The 12,067-nt window shown below is 41.7% G+C and overlaps 1 protein-coding gene across 1 annotated transcript in view; it reads left to right on the forward strand.

Annotated features, from left to right (window-relative positions):
• The first annotated feature begins 738 nt into the window (after nt 1-738).
• The window catches only part of LOC110492366 (acid-sensing ion channel 1), a 97,866-nt gene continuing 86,537 nt past the window's right edge, over nt 739-12,067 (forward strand). The window contains exons 1-2 of the mRNA XM_036947345.1: nt 739-1,990; nt 11,248-11,443. Of these exons, the coding sequence (XP_036803240.1) occupies nt 1,629-1,990; nt 11,248-11,443 (558 nt within the window). The 5' untranslated portion in view covers nt 739-1,628. The remainder of the gene's footprint in view (nt 1,991-11,247; nt 11,444-12,067) is intronic.

Raw genomic sequence — 12,067 nt, forward strand, 5'->3', positions numbered from 1 at the left:
ATGTTCAAACGTTCCTAGATGACTAGCAGGGTCAAATAATAATAATCACAGTATTGTAAGAGGGTGCAACAGGTCAGCACCTCAGGAGTAAATGTCAGTTGGCTTTCATAGTTGGCTTTTCGAGACAGCAGGTGCAATAAAGAGAGAGTCAAAAACAGCAGGTCCAGGATAAGGTAGCACATCCGATGAACAGGTCAGGGTTCCGTAGCCACAGGCTGAACAGTTGAAACTGGAGCAGCAATATGACCAGGTGGACTGGGGACAGCAAGGACAGTTGATTCCTTTAGAGCATATCATTCATTGAAAGCTAGCGCACCTATACTGTAGTTCGGTTTAATGAGGTAGTAGCTAGGTTTACCATCTGGACTAGGTCTAGTGCAGTCGTTATACTAACCCTAGAGAGCTACAGAGTGTGCAGCAGCTTCTGGTGTTTCAGTGGTGGGCTGAAGCAAGATAGCACACTTGTCTCTAGTCTACAAGACCAGGGTTGGTCTACAGATGCCTTTAATGCAACAGTGAGAATTTTATTTATTTATTTATTTGGTGACAATCTTATTGGGTCCATATTACTCATATAGGCCTATGTCTACCCAAATGCACACAGGCTCACACCCTGAGAGAGAGAGAGAGAGAGAGAGAGAGAGAAAATAGGGCTGCGCATTCTGTTGCATTCTCCATCATCTTTTTGCATGATAGGGGAGTTTACTCATATCACAACTGCATGCCACGGTTAATATATCTGTGTGCAGGACAGGTCCACTCCCTTGCACTGTGCTCTCACTGCCAGCTGCCAGTGCTAGACACTACTCATTATGAAAAAACCGCTCACAAGTCACAACTGACCAATCCAACCACGAAGCTCCCAGTCCCTAGGAACTTCTCCTGTCTCGGACCTCTCCCCTGCGGATATAGGACCACGGTACTGCCAACAGACAGTCGCAACAGAACGACGGAGATGAACTAGCTAGCCTACTCTTAAACAATGAGCTGAAGCTGGACAGTCAACACGGAAGAGACCTAGTTCACTCACTCATCTGCAACCGACGCTGGAATGACGGAACGTTGTCTATATTTTTCACCGCTGTAGGCTAATGCCTTGCACTTTGAGATCGGCTACCTGGACTTGATAAAACAGCGTCTCCCAACGCCGTACACTGAGGATGGGGACTTTTATACGGAAAATAGGAGCATTTTGGTGAACTCTTCAATCATTTGGTTTATGTTTGTTACTCTTACTGTGAATTCTTGAGCGTTTGACTTCGAGGAGGGAATCCTTGGTCTGTTTTTGCAACCCGCCTTTTGAATGATGCAAATCGACAGCAAATCTCGCGCTGGTTTTCCGCACGTTCGGGCGACTAGTCGTTAAATAGCTATTACTTTTAGTGACAGGTGCATTGCATTGGAGATGCCACATGTGCATGGTATGAATTTTATATGAAACACATTCCCATAGATCGCATATATTAAGTGCACCAATATTGACGATTGCATGTGTTTTTATTAGCTTGGAGAGATAGTTGAATATGTAGGCTATTGTGAGGTGTAGTAATTTACCTGCCTTCTGAACTGCAAACGATTTCAATGTCACTCAGCATTCTTTATAGCCATTAAGCGAGACTGTGAGCACAATGGAACTCAAAGTAGAATCCGAAGAAATGGACTGCAACCAGCCACCCCCAGTTGAGGCTTTTGCGCAAAACTCAACGCTGCACGGAATTTCGCACATTTTCACCTATGAGAGGGTCTGCATCAAGCGCTGTCTATGGGTCGTGTTCTTCCTTGGCTCCTTGACTTTCTTACTGTTTGTGTGCGTGGACCGAATACACTTCTACCTGGAGTACCCACACGTCACCAAACTGGACGAGATCTCGACCCCGGTGATGGTGTTCCCCGCTGTCACGTTCTGCAACCTCAACTCGTTCCGCTTCAGTCGCGTGACGCGCAATGACCTGTACCACGCAGGGGAGCTGCTAGCGCTGCTCAACCAGAGGTGATGTAAACAAGTCACACGCAGTGGCACGCGATTCTCTGTAGAATGCACTAGGTTACTTTTGTCCAGAGCCCTGAAATGATGCCATTTCAGATCCAGCAAAAATTTGAATAGCAGGGTATGTTGCCACTGGGCAAAAACCAGTTGACTCAACATTGTTTCCATGTCATCAAAACATAAATACATGTGAGGACGTTGAATCAAGGTTACATCATCAATGTAAGGCCATTTAGTCTTTCACCCACATTTGGTGAAATGTTTTGTTGATTTCTCGTTGAATTCATGTTAGTTGCCAACTCAACCAAATGCAAATCAAAACTAGACGTTGAACTGATGTCTGCGTCCAGTGGGTTGGGTATTAACCCTACTAAAAGCAACACTCACAACACTTTTTACCTTAACACCGAGATTTTAACAATTGCAAATTCGCTGTGCATCCTTAGGCAAACACATTTTTACAGGAAATAAGTTGGCACAATTAATAGTTTTATTTTTTTATAAAGATAGAAACTTTGAAAGGGTGTGTTTTTCCCCAAACATACTCACCATAACTGATTACACAATTTTTCTATCTAAACAAGTGGATTATTTATCTTTAGCCTCCCCTACTGGTATATACTGTGTATATATACATATATCTAACTTCATAGATTTAACTTAATTGGATTACATAACTTTTTTCTAAATTACAAAATCATATATATATATATAAGTTCATAAATCTAACTTCATCAGTTTGCATACAGTGAGCTCCAAAGGTTTTGGGACAGTGACACATTTTTTGTTGTTTAGGCTCTGTACTCTAGCAATTTGGGTTTGAAATGATACAATGACTATGGGATTAAAATGCAGACTGTCAGCTTTAATTTGAGGGTATTTTCATCCATTTTTGTACAAAGTCCCCACATTTTAGTGGACCAAAAGTATTGGGACAAATTCACTTATGTATGTTAATATAGTAAAAAGTAAAGTATTTGGTCCTATATTCATAGCACACAATGACCACATCAAGCTTGTGACTCTACACATTTGTTGGATGCATTTGCTGTTTGTTTTGGTTGTGTTTCACATTATTTTGTGCCCAATGGAAAGGAATGGTAAATAATGTATTGTGTCATTTTGGAGTCACTTTTATTGTAAATAAGAATAGAATATGTTTCTAAACAGTACATTAATGTGGATGCTACTATGATAAATCAAGTCAAATGTTATTTGTCACATGTGCCAAATACATCAGTGAAATGCTTACTTACAAGCCCTTAATCAACAATGCAGTTTTAACTTAAAAATACTAATAATAAAAGTACATTTAAAAAAATATTATATTTATAAAAACGACATTTCACTAATTTATTCACGATTCATTCAGGATTATCCCTGGTAGCATCCACATTAATATAGAAGTGTTTAGAAACACATTCTATTCTTATTTACAATAAAAGTGACTCCAAAATGACACAATACATGATTTACCATTCCTTTCCATTGGGCACAAAATAATCTGAAACACAACCAAAACAAACAGCAAATTCATCCAAGAAATTTGAAGAGTCAGAAGTTTGATGTAGTCATTGCGTGCTATGAATACTTTTTAATACATAACTGAATTTGTCCCAATAGTTTTGGTCTCCTAAAATGGGGAGACCATGTACAGAAAGGGCTGTAATTTCTAAACGGTTATGCTCAGTCTGACAGTCTGCACTCTATCATTTCAAATCCATAGTGCTTGAGTACACTCCCAAAACAAACCAAAAAATTGTCACTCTCCCAATACTTTTGGAGCTCACTGTATATAACTTTTTCTAAATGACAAATATTACATACATTTACCTCAATCTTTTGTTGGAGTGAGTTAAGGAATTGAGATGAGCGATTACATTTTTAGTTGAGCGAGAGTAGTGGGAGCCAGGGAAAGTGTTGGTGACATGAAATGGTTTCTGTGAAAATTAAAGGCTGGGGGCATTTTACCCATGTGGGGGAGGGGGGAATCAAATAGAGTTAATTAGTCATTGTCAGTAGTTACCTCAAGGTAGTTACATCCTCAGGAAGCACTTTGTCACTCTGATACTTCCATTTCCTTACTGTTGGTGAGTCATGCCAGCCACGCTTAGAGAGAAAGCCCCGATTTGTCTGCCTTGGATGGATGAGCCGAGAGGACTTTTCCGTCACAAAACCCCAGAGAAGAACAAGAGCAGCTCAGTGAGAGAATGGTATTAACGCCTCGCTCATTGGTCAACAGCTCCACGTAGTCTACAACTTGGAATAACAAGATATGTGGGACTTAAAATGCTGGAAAAGGGCTCTGATGGCTCTGATTAACGTGAGCCAAAGTTAAACCATATTTGAAAGAATGCATTTTGTTGACTCTCAAAGACCGCTCTCCACAGTCTTTTCTGTATATTGTCATTGTAGTCCCAGCATTCCATCGACCTCATTGTTACCCTACTCCAAACCTACAGTTGCTTGATGTTTCCACTAGGAATGACAGAAAATGTATAGTTATTTAAAGTTAAAAAAAAGACAAATAAAAATTATATTGTAAACAGTAACAGACCATTTGGTCTAGGTCTGTGAACTAGACATGGGCAAGAAGAGGAGGGAGTGGTGAAGAGGGGGGCGGGGGGTGCATCATATTTCCATACAGACAGTTTATGACTAATACCAGCCTGAGACACTGTGATAAACACACTGCTATCCCCATGGTGTCAGTTTCGTCTCAGAAATGTCAGTGCTGATGGTTGATGAGACAATCACAGCAGTCCTGTCTGACTCTGCATCTCTCCCTGTTTGATTGTTGACGCCTGCTGGACTTTGCAGCAACAGCTGCTGCATTTCCTCAACGCACACAGCATCTGACGTGGAGTTACAGGAAGGACACACACACACAAGTGTAGAGGAAGGACTGTCACTGGACAGAGAGACAGCAGAGAGAAAGAGAAAGAGAGAGAGGTAGTGAAGAGACAAGAGATAGATAGGTGGGAGCAGACGAGAGATGGCTGAAAAAGATGGAAAGAAAAACTAGAACTGATAGAATTAGGGATATAAGGCCCAACAGGCACCAGTGTGTATGGTGGTTTGGTTTTCATTCAGGGGGAAATGTCCCCATTTCAATCATTTATGACAATTCCACACTGTCACTAAAATTAGCACTTCATTCACGGTGGTATGGCTGATAAGCTTTGTACAATGTAACATCTGGTGTAGGTTTCTGTTTCTTGAGAGATAGAAATTGTACATATTTGTGAATTAAGCTTTATGAATGAGTAAATATCCTTGTCCTCCCTCTCAGGGGAAGAAACTTGTGTCACATTATCAACAGCGATCAGTTCCAATGTAATATCATACGACAGCAGACCCAGTATCTGTTTGAAATGGTAGCCGAACGTTCCATAATCTCGTGGGCACTTCGTCTGAGGAAACATTTATAATGTTATGTTGAACCCATATTCTTCAGAAAAGAAAGAACTCGGTAGATGAGATAAAAGGGCAAGCTTTTCATTTCCCAAGAGGGAGAATTTAACAATTGCTGTTTTCAAGAAGTCTCTGCTTTTTCCATTCAGGGAGTCACTGAGAATGGTTGCTTAGCAGAGAGGAAAATATCAGGCTTTCTTCCTCAATCCCACAACTTTAAAAACATTTGAATTGTTTGGCAAATTAGAGTTGGTGATTATTCACTTATCCCGTCTCCCAAGGTAGAGAGGCGATGTAGTTATTCCCTCATTTGTTAAGCCCTCATCTAGAAATGAAAGCACTTTTGGTGTGAAATCCAATTGAGCATCACTCTGTCTCTCTCTTTCTACCCTCTGTTTCTTTCTCTCTCTCTCCCTGCCACTTTCAGTGTTTGCAATGGCTGGTCTGGGGAAATGTTTTGTGGCTTGATATTAAAAATCCACCCATACTAGGGAAAAAGTGTCGGCCGGGGCTGATTCTGTCAGGCTTGTGTGCTTGTGGGATTTTATTTCATACCGTAAGTGCACACTTGGCAGCTTTGTCCACTGCAACAATATTGGGGAGCAAAGGTCTCAACTCTATTAAGTCCTCCTTTAATCAACGGAAGGCTTTGCCTGAGATGGCACTTAGCAACAGCCAGAGAGAACATCTAAATTGGATCAGATCAGTACCTTCTGAGGTACTGGGCCATGCTCTCACCTCATCGGCATAATGAAGTTTTGAACCAAATTTGAGAGGTGGAATATCAGGTAGGCAATTCAATGTTTAATGGCTTTCAGTTTGATGATTCTGGCTTTCTACTGAACTTAGATTTCACTAGGGATTTGATGACCCTGTAACCCCTAGTCTTTTTTTACATAGATTGGCCATACAGTTTAATGCAACACTCTACTTTTGAGATTTGTTGTGTGTCCATTCACACTGCCAACACCAATTGTTCCTGAGCACAAATCTGACTATAATCCCCTTCTTATGAGCCAAACCTATTTGAAAAAGCCTAAATCCTGCTCATTCTTTTACAGCCCTATAAAGTTTTGACGTGTTTAATGATACCACAGCACGGCATCGCCAAGTCAATATGGAGTGTGCCAGTTGACATTATGCTGCTATGTATTCTTGCTGGGCAGCAGGCAAACATTATGGTCAGATTTAGCTGGCCTCTCAGCTGCTCTATTAAAAGATGAACTCCCACTGATAATGTTGTGTGAGTGGGATGACTCTCCCTTCCCACTGTGACTCACGCGCAATTATTCTGTGAGTAGATGGAATGAGGACAAGCACACACACGTGTTGCCGCTCTCTCACACACGCATGCACACACAGACGCAAGCACACACACACACACACACACACAAATACAAACAAGGGTATATACATGTACAGTACATACATGTACACTACATACTACACCCAGAGTTCAATAGGCTACACAACACAAAATAAACATGTGTGAGGGCACTAGGTACACATGATTTATAGACTTGTGGACAAACATGCACACAAACATGTTTTCTATGTGAGTTGTTTATATGTTTTATAAGTAACAAAGTACATTTTATAAGTGGACGTTGTGTGAGAGAGCTTTTCATCAAGGCTAGTCTTTCCAGCCAGACTTGCAGCTGAGGCAGCTAGTGCAACACTTCTAGTAGAGTATGGCTCATGATCAAGCTAGATCAAGGTTGCTACAGCTTAGTCCTTGGAAAAGGTAATAGAAAGACAGTTTGAGTTGGGAGAATTCGCTTTATATTAATAAACCAAAACTAAAGAGATTCACAATCAATGTATTTTATGTAAGGTGTGCTTGTGTCTAAAAACCTCTCAACAATAATTTCTTGTTATGCCATTTCCATACATTCACATCTTATTCTTAAGAGCTCAAGTCTGCTCAAACTGATTGTCAAGCTTTCAAAAATATTTTTTTAGTGGGAATCAAATCACATTGTATTTGTCAGATGCTTCATAAACAACAGGTGTAGACTAACAGTGAAATGCTTACTTACTGGCCCTTCCCAACAATGCAGAGAAACAAATAGAACAAAATAGAAAGATAATAACACAAGGAATAATTACACAATGAGTAACAATAACTGAGTACTGATTCGATGTGCAGGGGTACAAGGTAATTGAGGTAGATACAGTATGTATACTGAACAAAAATATTAACACAACATTTAAAGGGTTCATCCCATGTTTTTAATGAGCTGCAATAAAAAAAATTAAAAAATTATCCATATGCACAAAAAAACGTATTTCTCTCAAATTTTGTTCAAAAAATGTGTTTGCATCCCTGTTAGTGAGCATTTCTCCTTTGCCAAGATAATCCATCCGCCAGAAGGGTGTGGTATATCAAGAAGCTGATTAAACAGCATACAATGTCTTGCAAAAGTATGCAACCCCCTTGGTGTTTTTCCTATTTTGTTGCATTACAACAGCATTACAACAGTAATTTTAATAGATTTTTATTTGGGTTTCATGAAATGGACATACACAAAATAGTCCAAATTGGTGAAGTGAAATGAAAAAATAACTTGTTTCAAAAAATTATAAAAATGATAAAAAAATAAAAAACGGAAAAGTGGTGCGTGCATATGTAAAGAAGCCACATAATTAGTTAAATAAAGTCCACCTGTGTGCAATCTAAGTGTAACATGATCTCAGAATATATACACCTGTTCTGAAAGGCCCCAAAGTCTGAAACACCACTAAGCAAGTGGCACCATGAAGACCAAGGAGCTCTCCAAACAGGTCAGGGACAAAGTTGTGGAGAAGTACAGATCAGGGTTGGGTTATAAAAAAATATCAGAAACGTTGAACATCCCACGAAGCACCATTAAATCCATTATTAAAAAATGGAAAGAATATGGCACCACAACAAACCTGCTAAGATAGGGCCGCCCACCAAAACTCACGGACCAGGCAAGGAGGGCATTAATCAGAGAGGCAACAAAGAGACCAAAGATAACCCTGAATGAGCTGCAAAGCTCCAGAGCGGGGATTGTAGTATCTGCCCATAGGACCACTTTAAGCCGTACACTTCACAGAGCTGGGCTTTATGGAAGAGTGGCCTGAAAAAAGCCATTGCTTAAAGAAAAGAATAAGCAAACACGTTTGGTCTTCGCCAAAAGGCATGTGGGAGACTTCCCAAACAAATGGAAGAAGGTACTCTGGTTAGATGAGACTAAAATTGAGATTTTTTTGCCATCAAGGAAAACGCTATGTATAGTACAAACCCAACACCTCTCATCACCCCGAGAACCCATCCCCACAGTGAAGCATGGTGGTGGCAGCATCATGCTGTGGGGATGTTTTTCATCTGCAGGGACTGAGAAACTGGTCAGAATTGAAGGAATGATGGATGGCGCTAAATACAGAGAAATTCTTGAGGGAAACCTGTTTCAGACTTCCAGAGATTTGAGACTGGGACGGAGGTTCACCATCCAGCAGGACAATGACCCTAAGCATACTGCTAAAGCAACATTTGAGTGGTTTAATGGGAAACATTTAAATGTCTTGGAATGCCCTAGTCAAATCCCAGACCTCAATCCAATTGAGAATCTGTGGTATGCCTTAAAGATTGCTGTACACCAGTGGAACCCATCCAACTGGAGACAATAAAAGGCCACTCTAAATTGTGCAGTTTTGTCACACAACACAATGCCACAGATGTCTCAAGGTTTGAGGGAGCGTCCAGTTGGCATGCTGGCTGCAGGAATGACCACCAGAACAGTTGCTAGAGAATTTTACGTTCATTTCACTACCATAAGCCACCTCCAACGTTGTTTTAGAGAATTTGTCAGTACGTCCAACCGGCCTCACAACTACAGACGTGTAACCAAGCCAGCCCAGGACCTCCACATCCGGCTTCTTCACCTGCAGGATTGTCTGAGACCAGCCACCCTGACAGCGGATGAAACTGAGGAGTATTTATGTTGGTAATAAAGCTCTTTTGTGGAGAAAAACTCATTCTGATTGGCCTGGCTCCCTAGTGGGTTGGCCTGGCTCCCAAGTGGGTGGGCCCATGCCTTCCCAGGCCCACCCATGGCTACGCCCCTGCCCAGTCATGTGAAATCCATAGATGAGGGCCTAATTTCTTTATTTCAATTGACTGATTTCGTTAAATGTTACTGTAACTCAGTAAAATCATTGAAATTGTTGCTTTAATATCTTTGTTCAGTATACTGTACATATACAGCGCGTTCAGAAAGTATTCAGATCTCTTGACTTTTTCCACATTTTGTTACATTACAGCCTTATTCTAAAATTGATTAAATAGTTTTCCTCCTCATCAATCTACACACAATACCCTATAAAGACAAATCAAAATCAGGTTTTTACCATTTTTTTGCAAATGTAAAAAACCCACAAAAAAAACAGAAATACCTTATTTACATAAGTATTCAGACCCTTTGCTATGAGACTCGTTCAATGCAGATAATTAAATAGTTGTCCAATAGCTACCCGGACTAGCTATTTAGCAGTCTTGTGGCTTCGAGGTAGAAGCGATTCACGGTCCTGTTTGTTCCACCCTTGCTGCATTGGCACCGCTTGCCGTGCGGTAGCAGAGAGAACCGTTTATGACTTGGGCGGATGGATTTTAGGGTCTTCCTTTGACACCGCCTGGTATAGTGATCTTGGATGGCAGGGAGCTCGGCCCCAGTGATGTACTGGGCCTTCCACACTAACCTTTGTATCGCCTTGCAGTCAGATACCAAACAGTTGCCATAAAAAGGGATAATTCAGCCAGTCAAGATGCTCTCAATGGTGCAGGTGTAGAACTTTTTGAGGATCTGAGGGTCCATGCGTAAACTTTTCAGCTTCCTAAGGTGGAAGAGTCGTTGTCACGCCTTCTTTAAGTCTGTGTTGGTGTGTGTGGACCATGATAATTCCTTAGTGATGTGGACACCTAGGAACTTGAAGCTCTTGACTCGCTCCAACCACAGCCCTGTCGATGTGAATGGAGGCGTACTCTGCCCTCCGTTTTCTGTAATCCACAATCAGCTTGTTTGTCTTGTTGATGTTAAGGGAGAGGTTGTTGTCCTGGCACCACACTGGCAGGTTATTGACCTCCTCCCTATAGGCTGTCTCATTGTCGTCGTGATCAGGCTTACCACCGTCGTGTCGTCAGCAAACTTAATGATGGTGTTGTCGTCATGCGAGGCCACACAGTCGTGGGTGAACAGGGGGTACAGTGGGAGACTAATCACACAGCCCTGAGGGGCCCCGTGTTGAGGGTCAGCGTGGCGGATGTGTTGTTGCCTACCCTCAGCATCTGGGGCAGACCACTAAGAAGTCCAGGATCCAGTTACAGAGGGAGGTGTTTAGTTCCAGAGTCCTGAGCTTATTGATCAGCTTTATGGGCACTAGGGTGTTGAACGCTGACCTATGGTCAATCAACAGCGTTCTCCTCTTGTACAGATGGGAGAGGGCAGTGTGGAGTGCAATAGAGATTGCATCATCTGTGTATCTGTTGGGGCGGTATGCAAATTGGAGTGGGTCCAGAGTGTCTGTGATGATGGTGTTGATGTGAGCCATGACCAGCTTTTCAAAGCATTTCATGGCTACAGACAGATTACCTTGGCATTCTTGGGCACAGGGACTATGGTAGTCTTCTTGAAGGTATTAAAGAGTGGGAAGAGGAATAGCAGGAAAAAGGGAATGAATCTACCTCTGTTTGAATATGCTGAAATTGAACATTTGTGACTAGACTAATAAAACCCTCTTTTGGACTCCTTCCTTCTCGCTTTCTTTATGTCTTTCTCTCTCCTTTTTTTCTATCTCTCTCCTTCACTCTCTCTCTGTCTCTCTAGGTATGAGATCAGGGACACCCATTTGGTGGAGGAAAGTGTTCTGGAGACCCTGAAGGTCAAAGCTGACTTCCACAACTTCAAGCCCCGTCCCTTCAACATGCGTGAGTTCTATGACCGCACAGGACATGACATCAAGGAAATACTGCTGGCGTGTCACTTCCGGGGGGCCGAGTGCAGAGCCGAGGACTTCCAAGTGGTAAGTTACCTGAAGACCTCAGATCATCTTTCAAGAAAATAGTTTTATGTACCAAAGAGAGGAAAAACAGAATCTGCTATTACTGTATCTCCCAAAAATGGTATAATACAGTATGTGAATCTCCATTCTGCCTCCCGAGTCTGTTCCTAGTGTGTTTGACTGCATCTCAAAGTCAAAATTGACCTATTTCACAATTAATTAATTAAATATATTGCTTTAATGAGCGTGGTGGCCCTACTGTGCTTTGTGACTCAACCAAGCATGAATGCCCTCTTTTGCTCACTCACCATGCCCACAGATGCTGTTTGAGAGGTCTGGCAACAAACAGAATCCCTTTTTTGTAATGTGTTTGTTAATTCCTTCAAACAGCGTTTGTACTGTAGAGTGTGGCTGGCACGGCATACTGTGTGGCGCTATCCTCAGAGACTTGGTGTTCAAAGATGCATGTGGGAAGTGGATGTGGAATATGTGGTAGAGAGGGGATGAAAGATGCATGTTGAAGGGAGACATTACATAGAGTTGTGGGATACTGTATGTAATGGATGGTATATGTGGGTGGCACCGTAAACGTGTGTTCTGTATTTACTGCAGCTAGCTACTGCTACTTCAGCATAAGGTTTTACT

Source organism: Oncorhynchus mykiss, chromosome 16 (genome assembly GCF_013265735.2).
Source record: "Oncorhynchus mykiss isolate Arlee chromosome 16, USDA_OmykA_1.1, whole genome shotgun sequence".
In the NCBI taxonomy this organism is placed as follows: domain Eukaryota; kingdom Metazoa; phylum Chordata; class Actinopteri; order Salmoniformes; family Salmonidae; genus Oncorhynchus; species Oncorhynchus mykiss.